The 20391-nt window shown below is 41.5% G+C and overlaps 1 protein-coding gene across 1 annotated transcript in view; it reads right to left on the bottom strand.

The window, feature by feature from the left end:
* Positions 1-7284: 7284 nt before the first annotated feature.
* The window catches only part of kctd16b (potassium channel tetramerization domain containing 16b), a 74332-nt gene continuing 61225 nt past the window's right edge, over positions 7285-20391 (bottom strand). The window contains exon 2 of the mRNA XM_037120772.1: positions 7285-13906. Within this exon, the coding sequence (XP_036976667.1) occupies positions 13443-13906 (464 nt within the window). The 3' untranslated portion in view covers positions 7285-13442. The remainder of the gene's footprint in view (positions 13907-20391) is intronic.

The following is a 20391-nucleotide window of genomic DNA, read 5'->3' as shown; positions in this document are numbered from 1 at the left end:
AGTGTTGGCAGTCCACAGATTAATCATTTAAATAGATGTAAATGATCAGAAGAATGATGCCAGTTTAAATCTAATGGCTTAAATTAACACAAATAAAGTTTTTTTTTTTGTTTCGTTTTGTTTTTTTTTTTTAATATACATTATGCAGAATGAAGTGGGCCACTGCAATCACCACGTTTTCAGTGTTTAGTTATAATTAATGAATAAACTGACCGATCACATTAGCATTTTAAGGATGCGTTAAAAAAATGATAGTAATAAAACATCCTTTTTATAACTAAACAACAAAACTAAAATGGAATATTTGAAATCAATTTGAAAGGCTTTTAAATGTTTTCATGCATATCTGTGTTTGTTCTTAATGCTTTTAATGTTCTTTAAAGGTTTACTGTTCTTTTGATTTTCAGTTTAATGTTTTCCGCCCTGTCTTTATTTTATTAACGTGTTAAAGCATTATGTAAAGTCCTTTGAATCGCCTTTGTGTAAGAAAATGTGCTGTACTATTAAAACTCGCCTTGCCTATGAAATACAGTCTCCATTTCTGCTGCTTTTATGTAAAAGTTGGCTCTCTGTAATTTAAACAGCAGTGTGTCAAAAAAAAAAAAGAAATATTCAAACTCCAGCAGAAATAGAAGCTCTATTTGGCAAACTGTCTCGCGTCGCTGTTATCTGTCCGTTCTGTTCACTTCTGTTTCCTCTTTGTGTTCCTCTGAGATACTGGATGTCCTTGTTCAAGTGGTGAAGAAGGAGAGGAAGCTCGCTGATAAATGCTCGATGAAATGATCACTGTTTTCAGCTATAAATGTAGAACTACACTGCACAACTACATATTTATGAACATTTACAGACTAAATAGTTTTTTGTTTATCATGTGTCTCAAATCAATAACAGTGTCAACATTTGTCGGGGCAATATGGAATACCAGTGATAATGAGATAATGAGCCTTAATTAAGTTTTATCCAGCAGGAGACATAAAAGGCCGATTAAAGGTTCCCTGTGGATTCTAACCAAACTGCATCCTGCGATCATAAAGGCCTAGAAATGATACTGAACACATTTCCTTCCACATTTGAAATGATGATTAAGAAACCGGATTTGTTTCGATCCATAATGTTCCTCTCTGCCTTTTGCTGGTGCAGTTCTACTGCCATCAACCAGGACGAGTGTGAAGCCAACGGACGTCATATGTACGATGCATTTGCATTTCATTTGCACAGCAGGAATGTTCCATCACCAGCCTGCTTGTGTGGGTATAAAAGTGCCATTTTGTGCCTGTAAAACAAGAGATACAAATAAAACAGGGACTCTGTAATCTAAACATTGCTATCACAATTAGTCATCCCTCTCTGCAGAAAAACAGTCAGGCTGATGGAAAATAAATTATTCTTTTAAAGAAAGGCCATTTGTCTTGAATCTGATTCTGTCTTTTCGCAGACGCGGCTGAAAATGACCCCGAGGTTTCCTTAAAAAAATCCTGTGTCATCACACTTAAAAATCTCAAACCGCGGCCAGTTTGCAGTCACCTGATACATTTTGGCAGTGCAGGTTTCTGCAGACCACAGATGTGAGGAGTCTTTATGTATCTTTAAGTTCCAACTTTAGGTTCAATATTATCTTGAGACAATGTGCTGCTCGGTTAGGGTTAAAAGATTCACTCAAATGCTGTGTTACACATACAAACACAATGTTCTCTAGCACTAACTAGCACTAGTTAGTAGCTTCACGCTTACAGATATTAAAAATGGTTTCAGCTGCAGTCGCTGGTTTTCCAGCTGTCGCCTGTGTGTTGTTGCATAAGAATGACATGCAGTTTAATATTAGTTGGACCTTAACCTCATGAAGAGACACTTCAAAGATACAGACTAAATAACTGAGCAGCATGTCATGTCTGCCATTCTGTATATTTACAAGCTTGCTGTATCCATTGTGTGCCTCTCATTGCACAGGACCTCAAGCAATGTTCGTCTTGCTTCGGTTCACAGAGAGAAAGAGATAACGCATTAAATGTCCTTTTACTAATCTTGTCAATGCGATTGTGGCTCCAGGACACAGCTGAAGCTGGATCAGCCAATTGTGCACAAAGGCTTGCACCATTGTTTGCTTCACAATGCCTGGCAGTGTGCATCATTCAGCCGTGTGTCTGAGAAAATCATCCCGGCTAGTGGCAACAATGGCGATACACACGGCTGATCTGATTGCCGTGCAGGAGCGCTCCCTTTCATCTGTAATGCTGGAAAACAGATCATGTAGCTCGAGCTCTTATCTCCGAGATGGATGTTGACAGCCAACACAGGCTCTCTGCACTTCCTCCTGTTTTTTTTCCCTCTCCCAGCTCTTAATCTTTTATTTCCTCTGCTGCACCTCACTCACATCGCCACTGTTACTATCCGCCCGTACTCCTCCTCCTCCTCCTCCTCTTCCTGTCTCCACACCTCTTTCTGCTCTCTGCTTCTTCTCTGCCTATAAATTGCCTTGTATTAGCCATGATTTCTGTTCCTTATCTTTTATTTCTTCCATTTATGTCTCCTGCCTTATCACCGTTCCCTCCATCTGCCTGGATCCCTTCCCATCTATCTTTCCTACCCTCTAACCTCTCCCTCCTCCCGTCCATTCCCTCTGCCTCTTTCTCCTCCCTTTTCCCACCTTCTGTCCTAATTTAATACCTTTCCCTCTTTCAACACTCTTCATCACCTCTCCCTCACACTTCCATCCACACCTCTCATCCACCCATTTCTTGTGTTATCAGTCTCTTCATAGCTCGCTCCGGCCAGCTCTGAGAGCCACATGAAGCCCCCCTCGCCTGATCTTGAGAAGATAGCTGATCCCACTGATGCTATTTTAAGCCTGCCATGCATACTCTGCCTCCTCTTCTCTTCCACGAAAGAGCTGGCAGACACTGAGAGGGACATGAAACATGCATTCTTCCCTCACAACCAGACTTTCTCTTCCTGATTGTGACTTTGAAATCAGTATAATTAACTGTATTGTCAGGGGACGAGCCGGTCTGACAGAAATAGCAGATTCCTCTCCATATGCCGTTGCTAAATAGATGATTTAATTGTGCAGAGTTTTGTCAGAGGACTTGGAGAAGGTAGAAAACAAGTATTTTAAGCCGAAGGTGGATTTTTGTGTTGTTTTTAACAGCGTGTGTCTGCGTCGCTAAGAAGGAAAATGTGTGAATCATGATTCCTGCTCCATTTCCATCTCCCACATCTGATTAGGCTCTGGCTCTGTCCCAGTGAGCACCCTGAGAACTGAACCTAGACTTTAATAGACATCATCTGCATGATCAGTCAAAGTGCCTGAAGTGGAAAAGGTTCATTTATGAAGCCTGGGACAGCAGAGTTTGAAATAATTATCCGGGGCAGAGGCCTTCCTGTGGCTCGGAAAGCGCGTGAGTCATATTTCATCAAGCTGAGTCTGTTTCTGAATTTAAATATATAATAAGTCACATTTCAACTTTGAAATGACTCAAATGTAATAAACCCTTGCTACATATTTTGGTGTGTTATGTACTTTTGCTTTCCTGGTGTTGTCTGACATATCTGTCAATGATAACTGGATGTCTGTTTCTTTAACTTCTAAGGAAATATTAGCTGATATTTCAGATATCTCAGAGAGATGAGAAGTAAGTTGGAGAACGTGACCAAATGTAACATGAAGGAAACTTTCATACATTAGCTTTTGTTTTTCTGCCTGAGTCCCATCAGATTACAGATTTCCATCTGTGATGGTGTTTGTTTAATGATGAAGACAGCAGCTCCTATGATCCCACACTGATCACAACGTTATCACATTAATCAGACCTTCATCTTGTACAGTACAGACACAGTGCTTTCTGCTGCATACTTTACATTACCAGGAGACAGTCTGCTCATTTTCAGCTCCATCATTTTATTAAAGGTTTCTACTAGAACAGGTTTTAACGCTCAAAAAACATCAGTTTTCTCACACTGTGACTGCTGCAGCTCTGTACTCCCCCTCTGAAACACTGTTTTAGCTACTGTCTCTTTAAGGCCTCCCTCTCAAAAAACACATCAGTCTGCTGTGATTGGTTATCTCACACAAGCCTGAGCCGACACCGCTAACTGTTCCTTCAGTCGGGTCAGTCTGTACATTTCAGATTACTGACCTTCAACCAGCACCTGCATTTTAACCATGTAAGGTAACTGTGTTGGTTTCTGGCACCGTGAACTTTTTTCTTTGTATTCTTTCAATAATACTTTTTTTTTCATATATGAGGGGCCTGTGTGGAGATAATGAGATGGAGAGAGAGAGAGAAGTCAGAACTTTACACCAGAGATTTCTCATAAAACCTTGAAAAAAAACAATAATGGGAAGATGGAAAGTGGAAGAACAAGAAAAAGATCCACTGCTGAAGAGACTTTGGCGGCAATCCAGGAGCTGAGTGAGTCTAATGAAAGAGAAGTTTCTCTCCTCCTGGATTGGAGTGAGGAGGAGAGTTAAATAACACTTCAGAATCATCCTCTGATCATCCTCTGATGGCAGAAAGACTTTCTTCTTTTGAATAAACTGAGAAACACAAATACATCAATAAATTAGCATTAAATTGGCATTTATTGGTCACTGACTGCCTCTTCTGTTCTACGCTCTGAGATATTTTGTTTGTTCCCCTTAACTTTTAGTAACTTCCTCATGATAAAAATACATTATTGATGTGCTTGAGAATATGTACAATGAAACTGCATATGACAGCCTGACAGACCATGCAGTTACCTCAAGTGGGTACTAGGATGCTGGTAGTCTCAGTAATAACGTACCCGCAGCTCTTTCAAAATGTATTTTTTATGATTTCTGACAGAATGTAAAAAGGCTGCGAATTTCTGCAGCACTGCAGACTTATACAAGAAAAAGGGCTCTAAACGTCCTGAAGCATTCATGTCATTTATGTCTGTTGATGAGTTTGGCGGAGAGTCTGGTGAGGAGGGCATTTGCAGTCGTGGATGCGGGAAATGACAAACGAGTGAACCAGGATTTCGGTGCTGGATTGGGAAAGTGATGGGCGGAGTCTGGAGATGTGTCGGAGGTGGAGGAAGGCAGTCCGGGTGATGTTTGAATGTGGGGTGCAAATGAAATTGTGATGTCCAGAATGACGCAGAGGCTCTTGACTTGGGGAGAGAAGGGTACAGGGAATCCATTGATGATGATGGCTGGGGCTGGGGTGTGTTGTGGTTTTGGAGCTGATGAGGAAGACCTCTGCGTTAATGCCGTTAAGCTTCAGGAAGTTCCTGCTCAACCAGCCAGACTTGTGTTCCCTTAATTGCACTTTGCCAATTGTTGGTGGTCAGTGGGATACGATGTAAACCAGTAATGTGCAGCACCAGTGATCCCAGTGTCAGCCAGGCGGTCCAGGAGTACTGTGAGGGAGATTGTGTTGAATGCTGCACTGAGGCGTCCATATCAGGAAAATCCAGCTTCTTATTTCATCTCCTCTCAGCTTAATTACTGCAACTCCCTTCACACTGGTATGGGCCAGTCATCTCCGTCCCTCCTGTAATTGGTCCAAAATGCAGCTGCCAGGCTCCGGACTAGTTCCAGGAAAAGGGACCATATCATCCAACGCTTGCCACCCTCCACTGGCCTCCTGTATGATCCATTTAAAGCAGGGGTGTCAAACTGATCCAGTAAAGGGCCACGTGGCTGCAGGTTTTCATTCCAACCAAGCAAGAACACACCTGATTTGGATCAGGTGTGTTCTTGCTTGGTTGGATCAGTTTGACACCCCTGATTTAAAGGTTGTACCATTTATTTATAGAGCCCTAAATGGACCAGCCCCATCCTATATCACAGACCTCTTAAGGCCTTACATTACATCCAGACTCTTTAGATCAGCTGACTTGGGTCTTTTTTTACCATCCTGCTCTTCATCCTTAAACTCAGAGGTGATAAATAAAGGAACCGCTCACAGCTGAAAACAGTTAAACCTGAATGTGGACAGAAGTTTTTAGCTGTTTGGTCTCATCTGTCTGCTCGCTCAGCTTATGCTCCTTCTTGAGTTCTGTATCCATGTTGCAGTTTGATTGAATTTCCTGGTAGTTGATTAGAAACAGCTTGTTTTTTTCTTTTGTGTACTTTTCCCACTCGTCATTTCCAACCTTGCACTCGTTCACCTGCCCAGCAGACAGCATCGTCAGGCTCTCTCCTTTCTGCAGATCACCTGATTCAATCAGTTGCCTGCACAGCTGCTTCTCATTTCCTCATCAGCCTCTCAGTAAATGTGGTGGGAATTTTACCCTCGCTGTTGTCAGATTGTCGCGCTTGCTTTTGCACTTTGGCTGTTAGTTTCTTTCTGATTACCTGATTTACCTTCTGTCCTTTATGTTTTACTTTCCAGCCTTTCGTTAGTTTGGTCCTTCGTGCTGTCTGGCTGCTTGTTTTCTATCTGACCTTTTTAGTGAAGGTTTTTAATTGTGTCCGCTTCATCTCGTCTCGTCTGATTTTGCGAGTTCTGTCATAACCTGCGACAAAAGAAAAACACCAAACTCCATCAATGACAGACACTTTATGTTTGAAGAACACATTATACTGAGCTCTGAAATCACTTCCTGTTTACTTATTCAGCTCCCTGTACAAGACAATCAGTATATAGTGAACAGTAGTTTGAGATTTTAGCAGTTTTGATGTGGACGTGTTTGGATCATGGCCCAAAACACTCCCCTCCTTCCTGCACCGGTACAATAACAACATTTGCCTGAAGTGAATGTAAACCATCCCAAGATCAAAATGTTGTCTGTACAAGCTTGTTAAAAGTATCAGTGGGTAGTTTAACAAAGTATTTGACACTGGATGACCTGTTTCTGAACACAAAGCCTGTAACGTGTCATATTTTTCTTAATTGAATAGAATGACGGTGGTTTAATTGCAGCGCGGTGTTGAGGTCAGCGGTCAGTTAAGGATTTCTTCAACAGGAAACAACAGCTCGCTATGAGCTTGATGCCATTTTGAAGCTGATCAATCACCCACTGATCTGTGAAGTATTAATCTCCAATGAATAATGAATTTAATAATGTCTCTATATTTCTAGATGTATAATGTATGAGCTGATGAGAGCTGGCAATGAATACGGGTCTCAGTCGCTGTACAGAATGTCTTGTTTATTGGTTGTTGTCATACATTTTCAAAATGACTATATGCTTCGTATCTAAAGACTCTGAGACGAGTCGCACCGTCTCTACAGACAGACGTAGTGACACCTGGAATACAGGGCAGCTCCCACCAAGGATGTTCGGCTGTTGACGAATAACATTCACTGTAATTTCTGGAGGTAAATGTTCATTTAGTCTAGAGGATCAGAAAAAACTTTGACAGGTTTTAAATGTGTTTTCACGATTACCAAAAGAGTATTTCATTGTTATTTTCAGAAATGCAAGTACTCCCATGAACGATGATATTATGCCCCTGGTGAGAATCGCTCTGTTTTGCAAGTGCACGCTGCAGATTGACTTTTTATTTGATAATGTTATACACCTGTGGAAGAACAGCAGACACCATCAACACATTTGTGCTTATCTTTTTTTTTTTTTCTTTTTTTGCGAGTTTTCTTTTTTCTGTTAAATATCAGTTTTTGACATTTTCTTTTTCACAAGAACAGACTAAATGAAATCTGTTATAAGTTTTGTATACCAACATGCTCACAATGTTTCTGAACCATTTTTTCTTTTTTTCTTTTTAGTGTCAGAACAACAATAATCAAAACAGACGCCCTTTTGTCTCGAACAGTGCCAGATCTACCGTGACCGTGGTGTCAGAGTAATGGGATTTTCTTTGTGGTTCGCAGGTTCATCGAAGGCAGGAGGGAGAGAAGAGACCTGCAGTCACGTGCACGGGCCTCACCAGCAGGACATGACTATAATTTCAGGAAAAAGAAAATCACAGACTGTAGTCGGGCACTCGAAAACAACATAACCTGACAAACTGGACATCAGTTCACAGTCTCACATCCGTTTCATACATCACATTTCACTTGAAACAAAACCTCAAGTCATTTATCAATAAGATTTACAGTATCAGTTGTTCTTTTCAGGCCAAAAGAACGTCAACATCTTGTGCTCTGAAGGTGAAAACTGGTCGGCATGATCTACAATCTGTCTCTCTGATGGCAGACACATGATATGTGGCTGTGTTGTGCATGTTAGGTGATTATTTAATTTGTTTCTCTTTCAAATACTTTTTTTTTTCTTAGTTAACTTTATACATTGTGCAAAAACAGCTGTCGTCTACTCTAGAAGGCCACCAGGTGTCTCGGTATTCATTTTCACTCTGCGTCTGTTCAGCAGCACTTCTAATTGTGTCTCGTGACAAATCTGTGCGTCAGAATGCTCTCTGATATATTTTCTGTGACGGATCGATCTTGTTGCTGAATTATCTTAAAGTAAACGAACCCAACAGGAAAAGAAAAGCAGGCAAAGTCGTACAGACGTGATCCCGAACATCAACGTGCTCTCTCGCTTAAACTGGACTGAATATGAACAGCACGGGACCGACTGCTGCAGACGTTAAAAAATAAGTTCACAAAAAGCTTTGCGATCATTCTCTCCTCATAATCAGACTGTCACTTTTCACATCAGTCATGTTTTCACCTGTTTATCCAATCAAATGACAGTATGTGATGATGGGCGACATGACGGCTCCTCAGAAGTGAAGCCAAAACATCTAGATTGCCCAAATTATAGCTCAGAATCAGCCACCGCCAGACGGCTCGTTTCACTGTCAGAATCTGAGCCGCTCCGTCTGTTTTTCTACATTTTGAAAGTCTAGAAGAGTTCAGAGCTGCACCGTTACACCGTTTTACCCCAAACTCCCTGAACCGCAAGTCAGCCGCTCGTCCTGGAAGTCTCTCGTGCAGATATTACGAGGACGGTCAGAGTATTTTAAAACTCTGAAGGTTCAACATTTTAAGCTTCATGAGTCAATGGCCAACTTCTGCAAGATCTTCCCTCATTAGATCCACGGTGGGGCGGGACCTCAGCATCACAGCTCCACTATCCTGGATGTTTTGGCTTCATTTCTGCAGTGCAGTCGAGACATGTTGTCCATCTTTTCACAGTTCAGTTGATTCAGACTGTTGATTGTATGTGGATCACTTTGCCCGGATAATAATAATTGTACCGGCAACTGAAAACAAAATGTTTCATGGTACAAGGAGGAAAATGTTCTCAGCATGCTGTTCTCAGAAAGCTTATAGAGGCAAAAATGCAGCCAGAAGTGAAGTACTGCCTGGTGTGATGCTCAGACTGAGCTGTTTCTTCCTGTATTCATTTGACTTTTCCACGTCACTGTACGTGATCTTACAACAAAATCATGTGGAAACTGTTTCCTTTAGATCTAATCCAGAAAATAATCGGGGGATGCAACACCTGTACAAAGATTTACATAAAATTCGATCATTTCTTTGTGTGTGTTGGCTCTTTACTCCACACATGAGATCTGAAACGAAACAGACGGAGGTGTTGAAGTCCTGATTCTCAGCTTTAGCTTGAAGGTGTTTACATCCACACAAGACGCAGAACCGTCTCCTCCAAATCAAGTTGTCTTCTTCAATATTTGGCTGCTCTGCCGGCCGACACTGCTGCTGCTGTCACTTCTTACAGGCTTTGGCAGCACTTTGCATTCAGTCGAGCTCTCAGCAGTAAAACACACCATCAGCTGGACTGAGGTGAAGTGACCGACTCGATCAGTCAACAGCACTTCGTTGTCTTGTCTGCAGGTTTGGAATCGTCGCCTGTAGCTGCTGAAAGTCAGCACTTTGACTTCATGGTCATCTGTTTCATCTCAAAGCCAATGTTCTGGAGTACAGAACCAACAGAACAGAACACATCACTGTCCTAACACTTTCTGACTGCCCTGTATGGTCCGACAGTCACAGCTGAACAGTTTGTACCTTTTGTACTTTGAGTTTTAAACTTTTTATGTGTGTTTTTTTTTTTTTTTTCATTCTCTTCAGGCCTGAACATTTTCAGAGCTCTTCATCTCAGCTCAGCATGTCAGACTGACTGCTGACAGTCTGTTTGTGACACTGTTGTCTTGAAAAGCGAGCAGCTTATCGTTTGTTATCGTGGTGAATATACGTATATGTTATATGTGTGTATTATATTGTCCTTTTATCCCTGATGGTGCAACACTCAAAAATAATAAAATGAGAATGGCTGTATTACATTAGCGTCAGTCTACTGCATAACTAAGAACAGCGGAGCGGCCACACCTCATGGATTTGCATGTTATATACAGAGAGTATAATACATTATTCTGGTTAGGTATGATTTATGATGTTTATTTACATATGATATGTAGTCCGGATTAACATATAACAGCTCCAACTTAAGATAAATGACTTTAAAATGAAAATGTAATATTCTAGCAATGTAGAAAAATAAGTCATATTCATCGTATCGACATGAGGAAAATGGTTTTGTATCTAGCACCTATTGCAACTGTATTATTGTATACAATAATAAACCATAGCAGATATATGAGCAGCGCTGAATACAACTAGAAGTTTCTGATTAACCTTCAACCATCTCACATACAGGAAAAACAGCTTATGGGCAACATGAGGGAATTTGATAACCTGTTAATTTAAAGGCTTTTAGATAGAAAAATAAGTATAATAAACATTTTTTTAAATATATATTAACATATCGGGGACACTTTTAAATAAACTCATCTTTGAATAACATTAAACTATGCATATTTTGTTCTTATTTGTCTGTGCTTTTAATTCAACGTTATACTTTGTGCTTTGTGAAAGTTATGATTGGTAATGAAGCCCACTCCCCCGCACGCTCACATGCTGCTGTAACAAATCACAAGTAGTTTTAATAAAGTTTCAACTGTCTCCTGTTTTTATCTTCCTCCTAAAACACAGAAGGTCACTCTGAATTTTTATCTATACAGATGGATTCATCAATATTCATAACTTCTTAACCAAAGCTACGTCTTTCATCATAGCTGTCTATCACAATATTCATAAATACTTTGAGTTTTACCTGAAGCTGCTTCCTCTTCTGGAAACTCTGATCAATGTGTCTAATACATCGAAACACACGCCAGGATGAAATGTTGGCTCTCTACATTTCTGCAAACCACAGATATGTTATGTTTCTATTATATATTTATGTCATCAAACATCATATCTACATTTCTACTCATTCTAGCAGGGGTGAGAGGATGCCAAGCCAAAGACCGCTGTTCAAGACTTCAATATTTGTAATTAGTAAATCACTGCCTATTTTCAATAACCCACAGGGGCATGCTTCTGCTGTTTTTTTATTTTTTTTATTTTGGCAACAGAACAGTGTAAGCCACTGACACCTTGGGACAAATTCCAGTTTGTGGGGAACAACAATTTAAAAGTTAAAAGGACGTCTCCAGGTGTTTTAATAGACACGTCATGCCACGTCCAGCCTTGTTTTTCATGACTAAAGAAGGTATTTTAAGCCAAAACATGATCTTTTCCTAAACCTAACCAGACCAACAAAAGATTCAACATGTCTGTGGTTTGCAAAAGTTAAATCACCTACATTTTCTCTGGTGGTTGGCTCGGGAACGTTGGACATAATGAGGGTTTAGAAGCTTCCTTCTATTGTACTTTGAAGATTATGCTTGTTATCAGCCCCTCACGGCCGGATTAATTTACAAAATAGTCAGGTGTTCATTTGTTATGTTGACAATCTGCTGTACAATATGTTCAATCCTTTTAAATTTGTTCTCTCTTTTAACGTCTCTCCTAAAACAGAGATTTCCATATTAATAACACCTCTGTAAATAAACAGTTAACTAGTCTGACTATGAATGAGTCGAATGAATGAGCCATTTATCATCTTTAAAAGTTTACCATCATAACTTAACATGACACAAATGTTTTGTGCTCACAACATCACTGAATCATCACTGAATATCTTTGTACTTTTTTCACTTGCTGTGGTCTATAATGTATTTTGCAGCCTGAAATAATAAATCACTCTGTCAGCGACATTTTATCCAGTGAGAGTCTTACATAAATAACAATCAACCTACCTGGGAAATCAAATTCTTGAATTGTGCTCTTTTATATATTTATATATATGTATATACTGTATAAATAATATCTGTCTGCCATCTTTGTTTCTGTAACCACATCACAACACATCCCATTAACTCTGACAGATCCTACAGAACATAAATGAACACATGAATAATTGCTAATTTTCACTAAATGCACAAACAGCTTGTCTTTGTCAGAAACGCAGGCGCGTCATTAATAACTGTAAACAAGAACCACATCTTTCAGCTCTATCAACGGACCCTATCATCAATAATTATTGATCGCTGTGTCGACAGTCAGGGTGGAAAGCATCTGTCTGTGTGTTCATGGTGTTAGCTTGTGTAGCAATCCTGTCCCATTCTGTTTGTATTTACTGGTGTCTTACTCAGCATGTTTAACTGACCTCATGATTGATCGCTCCGTGTGTTTGTATGTGGGAATGTATCCGTTTATTTCCGTATTATAATGAGCAGAGAATCCTATAGGAAGTGTGTATGTGGTGTGTTAAACCGGGACTTTACTCTATTGAACCTCAGTATTTCCCCGTGGGTTGGCGATCAAATCAAATGCTTCACACAGTAACCTGTGTTGCTCCACATCTTGCCAACACCACAAAAATCAATGCGATGCAGGGCAGTTAGATTCACCCGGGGTACGTTTGCAATATAACTGATATTACAAGAACAAAATGAATTGCTCCGCTGATGAAATCGTACCTCCTCCTGCCTCAGAAGTCCCCTAATGTTGCCTAAAAGTTAAGTAATCGACCGAGCCTTTACGCCACCCTGGCAGCTGAGAGCTTGGCGTGTATTTATAGTGAAACACTGTCGAGACAGCATGAATTATTAATGGGTCCTGATGCAGATTTATCGGTGACCTCTAGGCCACCTGGGTGCGAACACACACACACAAACACACACATTCACATACTAAATCAGTGTTTGTCTTTGTGTTTTTTCAGTGAGATGATGACGGATGACACTGCGTGCAGTCCAGTAACCCTCAGTAACCCCAGTGTAGCCATTAGCCGGCCTTCAGTTAGTTGATGGGTTCATAGAGGATGTCTTTCGTCCACCTGGACTCGTCCTCAGGATAAATTATTCAAAGCTCTGAAGCATTCAGCAAGGTACAGCACATACTTACAGTACATACAGTAGGCCTAAACTACATACACACACATACGTACTACACATGTCAATAAGAGAACAGTCTAGTTCTTATGCTTCTTGCTAGCGTCTGTGCAGACTTTCATCCTAGTGGCATAAAGGTGAAGTTTTCCCCAGACACTGGATGCAAATGAGTTCCGTGTGATCTCCCTTTTGTTAAAAGTCGTGATCAAAAAACATGTAAACTGATCCTTGGCCTCGTGTGTCTGCCCCCTCGGTCCTGCTGCCTGGCTCAGAGGCGGTACTTCCGCAGCAGGTCGCTCTGCCACATGTACTTCCTCTCGGGGAAACGCTCCGGGATCTTGATCTTGCGGAAATCTTGAATGCACTTTTCCAGCTCCTCCTCCACCGTCATCTTCTCTTTCGCCGGCCTCTTCTTGCAGCTGCTGGTGTCGCGGGAGCTCGCCGTGAGCGTGCGCAGCAAGTCACTCTTCCGCCTCTGGTCTGACTGCTGGATCATGGTGATGGGGCCCTTTTTCAGTGGCCTGTCCAGGGTTTGGACATTGGCATGGGGATGAGACTGGCGGCTGACGGGGCCGCAGATCACCGTCCCTTGGGGGGAGCTGGCTTCTGACTGGCTCTCAGAGCTGGAGGTGGAGAGGTCGTTGAAGGAGGTGCCACTCTCGCCCTCGCCGTCGCCTTTGTGGTTCTTGCAGCAGCAGTCACATGGAGGGGAGGACCAACGTGATGGACCACCTGCAAAGAGACAGAACAAGAGGAGCTAATATTAGAGTCCAGGCAGAGCTCTTTTTCTTTCATTCAGGGCCAATCATCATGAAGCGGAAAAAGGAGACAATGACACAAAGAGAGCCACAAATTAGTCAGAAGGGAGAAGAAAGGCAAAGTAAGAAGCACTGAACACAGACAAAGAAGAAGAGTCAGCAAACGCCAAACGGCTATCACCTAGAACAAACTGACATGGCATCAGGGACAACTGGCTTGCTTCCAGTCCAATCGTGGAAGTGAGCTGGCTTACTGTGACAGGCCAGTATTGTTCAGAGAACTGCTGCCGTAGATCCGAGCTGTCACATCAAACAAGTGGAAGAGCTGTGAAATGTCCAGATTTAAATGCTCTAAATGTATTTACAGTAAGACTGGAGGCTGAAGACAGTGGTATTTGAACTGCAAAGACATTTAAGTGCGCAAGGAATGATTGTACAGAAAATACTGAACTGCTTTACAAATCAGTGGATTTGAGTACCACAACTGTGTTTTGCTGGAGCTGACACGGAGCAGGAGTCAGAACAGAAGCAGAGTAACTCAGCGTTGATGAGGTGGAGGCAGCCGCACAGTCGTTGTGGTCTCGGCCGATAACGAGATGAAAGCAGCGATCTACAAAAATCGCTGAAAGGAATCAATCGCCCAGCCTAACCTCTGCGTGAGCATACAGTACAGGCTGAAAGGCTCGGAGGAACCAGGGCAGCACCACACCTCTCACTGCAGGAAGCAGCCATTTATTTTTCATGCTAACCTGCTGAATAATTAAAGAGGTATCTGTTGCTGATGGACTCCTCTCTGTTTAGTGAGCAGAGAGATCAAAACCCTTGAGGCAAACACACACATGCAGCCTCGCTCCCGCCACCGCACCACTTTTTTGATTTCGAGCTGGACCGCTCGGCGCTGAAACTACCGCACATACACACACACACGCACACACACATGCACGCTCACAGGCTTTCGCATCAAGTTCAGTGGTACCGTCGTTCCTTTTCATGTGCTTCTGAGCATTTTGCTTCAAACAAGGTAGTACAAGGCTACAAATAACGCTGCTTAAAATAAATGCCCCCCTATGCTTTTTAGTTCCTGTCGTCCTCCCCGGTGTGCAGAACAGAAATCAATCACAGCTGAGATTTGTTACTCCAAGTACCGCTCATAAACAGTATCGTAACTACATTTATGTGGGTATAAATGAGAGAAATATTGCTTTGACACCATCACGCTGCTCATCCAAACTGCAGCCGGACTGACGTTCTGTTCTGCATGAACACACCTCCACGCCTGCATGCTGTATGTGAAATAAACATCACCCATCAGAGGCTGTGACAGAAATGGAACACTTTACCATCAATAACAGCTCTGAAGCTCTATAATTACTGCTGGCATTTTCAGCTTCCAACACATTTTCTTTGCTCACACACACTTGCTTCAGACAAAGACAGAGAATACACTACTGAGCTGTAATTTGCAGGTGAATGTGGAAGGCATCTTCTACACGGCGGCAGGACAGAGAACGTGACGCCATGTGAGACACGATTACGTTTCCCCTGCCTCTGCTTAGGGACACACGAGTTAATTTATGTCACTGAGTGAATAGGAAGCTCCCTGATCGATGAGATGCAGACCCGTAATTGGTGTTTTGAAAAATGGCCCCAGACTGTGGTGAATTGTGAAGTCTGCCAGTAGCCTTGCTGCCTGTCCAACACGAGGAGACGAGTAGAGCCGCTGTAACAAACGTCTCAAAGTGCCTTGGTATGTGATTGTGTGTGTGTGTGCAAAGATTTGTATCCCTGCAGCCAAATATTTGATATATAACATTCTGTTTAAATCTTGACGTTAAGTAATTATATCCGCCTCTACACAGCTTTTCATACTCCACACCTCGACAGTGACGTGCTGCTGTAATTTGCAGGTATTGTGGACGGCTATTAGCCTGGCTAACACTAAAGACCACCAGGGAGGGATCGGATTTATCATTCTGACCAGTTGGATTTCCCGTCAAACCTTTAGCTTCATGACAAATTGGCCGGCAAATAATTCAATTGAGGAGCACCGTTTAGAGGGACTTTATCTCTGCTAACTGAGATTTGTAAAATAAGTTGCTGAGTGGTGTCTCCACCCTCGTCTGCACGGTCGAACTGTAATTATGTTCCTAAAAGGATGTCGTGCAGGGTTGATGCTTTGTAGCACATGGAGGCATGTTAGCAGTAAAACCAATTTCCTCTGCTAATTGAAGTGAAAACGTGTGAATGTGTGGACCTGTGTTTTCTCGTTGGTATTTACACTGTTTGATTATCTCATCTTGCTAATTGAGGTGAAAATGAAAACACTGTTTATTTTCTTTTTTCTTTCTGGTTTTTACTTTCTTCGTTGCTCCTGTTGCTCCATTTTTCTGCATTCAGTGTGACTCCTCTCTGTTTTACGAAACTGTGGAAGAAACTATCCAGTAAATTGATTTCAGACCGATGCAAAGGCCCTTAAAGCAACATTATGTCACTGTTTACATCTAAATAACAGCTTTAAAATCATCAATCGATCATCGTTTGTCTGTTTGGCTCCTGTTGTCACTGTGTGTGCTCAGAGTTTCATTCTTGATTCGGTTTTATACTGTTTTGTGTTGCAGCCTGGTTTTGTCAGTGCTGTTGACCTTTTCACTGCCTGCATTTAGATTTTTGGACCTCAGCTCACGTTATTAAAGCTCGTTTTTCTTTTTAACCTGTCTGCCCTTGTGTCTGCATTTGTGTGCTCACATTGCTGCAAACTATAACACGTGGAAACACTGGGAGACTTGTTACCTGAGACAATCCCAGTCTAAGTTTGCTAAAACCTTTGATGAATGGTGCATTTTGGCAGCATGCTAAAGGTCAAGGTTTTAGAGTCTGAATGCTATATCTGCCACACAAACTGTTTGATTCTAATTATACTGAGTAGCCGAAAGGACGCCTGCATCATCATTCTAGATCAACACTTTTCAGTGCTTGTTTATTCTTCCACACCTGACGGCATCTAAACTGTTATACATTTATTTACACCATGGAGCAATAGCTTGTCCATGGGCCAGGGGTTTGGCATGATATGTCAATTTCCTCTTGTGGAAGAAGTGTATATGATTATTTTAAAAAAGCCCAAATTTTAGATCCTGTCATTGTCATAGATGAGGCACTTCAGCCGTCTACATGGCAGGAATTTGACAGTTTCTCCATGAGACAGGTGGGCGATTCTCCTGAATGATCCACTCAATCAAAAACTAACCTGAGGTTCATCGTTCGTACTAGTCAGGAGATGTCTCGGGGAGAGAGCGTCCCCACTTCCCGTCAATCACGCCCACGTGCATGTCAGCATTTTTGAATAGATGTAGAATGAATCAGGCGTGGAGGTGCAGTTAGCAAGAATGTGTCTGAATTTTAACTGAAGACTGACGTTATTTTTTTACTGCTCGTTCAATTTACAGGAGGCAAGATCTGGCAAAAAAAAACAAAAAAAAAAAACTGATGTTTGATTTTCTTGAATGTATGTGTTACTAACATTACAGTTTAATCTTATTTTATTATCTGTTTTAAAAAGTGCCATTAAGAGGGAGAAAAAATGAATCATCACGACTGACAGGACAAGAACATGCAGACAAGATCAGCCAGTTATTCATCAAATCTTCTCACGTGACTCATGTTGATAATCACTCTCACTCTTATTTGCATTATTTCAGTGACGTCGCTGCTTTTTTTTTTTTTTGGACAACAGTGGAGGCAGGAATGATTCCTGGCCAGCTGCACAGTCCTTAGGCAGAGTTTTTATGTCTCTGCCCGTAATGACTTCCATTATCGACCAGTAAATGGCCCAGCTGCCCTCTGCAGACGTAAATGGATTAAGACACAAACAAGCTGAGTAACAGTATGTGCTGGATTACCGTAACGAGTCAAACAACGTCACAAAACTAGTAACTAAGAGTAAAATATTTGAACTAGACTGTTTCAAGTCCAGTTGATCTCCTGCAAAAACAGGAAGTGTTGAGTTTAAAGCTGTGTGAGCTTTTCGAAATGTTTGTTCTTGTTCTTATTTATTCATGCTGTATTTTTTAATATCTTTGTACTTTTGTTGCTTTTAAATCTTACCTTCCTTAACTTTCATTTTATTTTCCATGTCTGGTTTTATTATCCCTCTTAAAGCACTTTGTAAGTTTGTGAAGGAAAGTGCTTTATAAATAAAGTTTATTGTCATATTATTATCACTGCGCAGCTCCTGGATGAGATCGTGTTTAGCTGTGTAAATTACAAGCAGGGAGAAATAGTGTTTAAAACCTGCAGTCTTCAGTATTTAGTGTAGGATTCAGTCTTACCAGGGGTTTAGTCTATTTTCTTTAAAACAAACACTCAGTGATGAGCTTGTGTCTTGTGTTTTCTTTTAACAAAATAAAGGTGCATCACGTATTATTCCTCAACAAACTAAATGAACAAACTCTTTAAACCAATTTATACTGTTTCACTTTGTTTATATGTGGCGGACCCTGCCACCTTTCTAGCTTCAGACAGTGTTCTGGGATCTTATTTTCCTCTGAGAACAGCTTTTTGTTCAGAAAAAAATGGAAGGGTTAAGATTAGCGATTGAGATTGTATAACCAAAACTACACAGTGCCACTTTACAGTAAGTAATAAAAGTAGATTAGAAAAACATCTAAAAATCTCCAGACATGAAAACCTTTGTGTGTGTGTGTGTGTGTGTGTGTGTGTGTGTGTGTGTCTGTGTGTGTGTGTGTGAATGTAAAGGTATATGTGGCATCCAGTGAGAAAAAAGGTCACTATTTCCTTCAGGGCTGAGTGTACATATGTGTGTGTGACTGTGTGTGTCAAAGCACATCCATGTAACATGTGTGAGCTGCAGCACCGACTGTCTGATGTAGGTCAGTCTGTGTGCTTCACTGCAGCCTCCTCGTACATCATGTATGATTTACTTTGGCCTGTGTGTGTGTGTGTGATGTATGTGCCATCAGTGTGTGTGTGTGTGTGTGTGTGTGTGTGTGTGTGATGTATGTGCCATCAGTGTGTGTGTGTGTGTGTGTGTGTGTGAACGCCCACGGTCATCCCTCAGTGTGTAAGTGACATTGGCCTTGGAACTATTATCTGTATGCCGTTGGGCAGGGAAAGGGAGGCGGATGTCAGGTGGGGTTCCCATTCGTGTCATCGGAGGTGTCAGACTGTCGGCCGTGCCTCCGGCCAGCATCAGTCAGCACACACACCTTTGCTCTGCGTGTGTGTGTGCTGTGTGATACTATATGTGCAGCCGCTGATTCATGTGATCTCGTGTTGTTTCTCTTCCAGGGAGGTCTGACTGAAGTCTAATGACTGTCACACGCTATTACGCCCGCACACACACACACACGCACACACACGCACATGCACGCACAATGCTTCCTGACAGGTGCTCCAGGCTCTGATGTATTGATCTCAGCAGGGACCTCCGCAACTTGTGTTAGCTCTGGCCGGTAAACAGACCTGGCTGACTCACACTCACAATGTAATAGAATAAAACACACGCGGAGTCCAAAACTAATTTCTATTCATATCTATCTTTTTCTTGAAGGAGCAGCAATAAAACCGACATGTCACTGAATATCTTCATATCCTCAACAATAGTACAGACGCATGTATTCCATAACAGGCCACTAACACAGTATCCCTCAAATGCCATGTATTACATTTAGTTATTTTGCTGGATGTTTCCGTGTCACAGTGCGATCAGTGCTTATCACCCTGATTTGTGACTCCCAGGCTGAGAAACAACTGCAGAGCTTGTTGACCCAACTCCAGCCATCATCTGCTAAACACAACATTTTCTCCCTTTAAACTCGTTGATATCAGATACCGAACACTCTGATTTGCTAATGTTCTCAGTCAGTGCTTACCCCACACAAACACTGAGTGCATCTTGGATTCTATTATCTTCCTCCATCCCCATTTTGAGATGAAGCAGCACTGAAGTTTACAAAATCAAAGCGAGTACAGATCCACAAAGCACATCAAATTACTCATCTTTAAACAACTCGTGCGGCGTGATTCAGCTCTTTTGTTCCCAAAATCCTGTCGTCCAAACAGACGGATGTTTACCTCATCATGTTGGGCTGCTCTCAGAGAAGAGAAATGATTATGTTTCTGTGTTGAGTCGAGATTCAAAATGGGGAAATCTACAACTATTCAAATATTTGGTGGCCACACAATCACGAAGAGACACTTAAAGGTGCAGTTTGTAGTTCTGGGGAAGAAATTTTAATCAGGAGAGAAAGATCGTCTGTATTTATACAGTTTTACTTTGTTTATATGTGGCGGACCCTGCCACATTTCTAGCTTCAGTTCAGTTTACTACTTCATTAATATTGTAATTAAGATTCTGAGTTCGAATTTCATTAAAGAAAACTACATAGCGCCCCTTTAAATGTGTATAAAAAGACACAGCACAGAATTCATGTGTGTGTT

The sequence above is a fragment of the Acanthopagrus latus genome, chromosome 13 (genome assembly GCF_904848185.1).
Source record: "Acanthopagrus latus isolate v.2019 chromosome 13, fAcaLat1.1, whole genome shotgun sequence".
In the NCBI taxonomy this organism is placed as follows: domain Eukaryota; kingdom Metazoa; phylum Chordata; class Actinopteri; order Spariformes; family Sparidae; genus Acanthopagrus; species Acanthopagrus latus.
The sequence above is the reverse complement of the archived record's forward strand: the minus strand, read 5'-3'. Positions and strand labels throughout refer to the sequence as shown.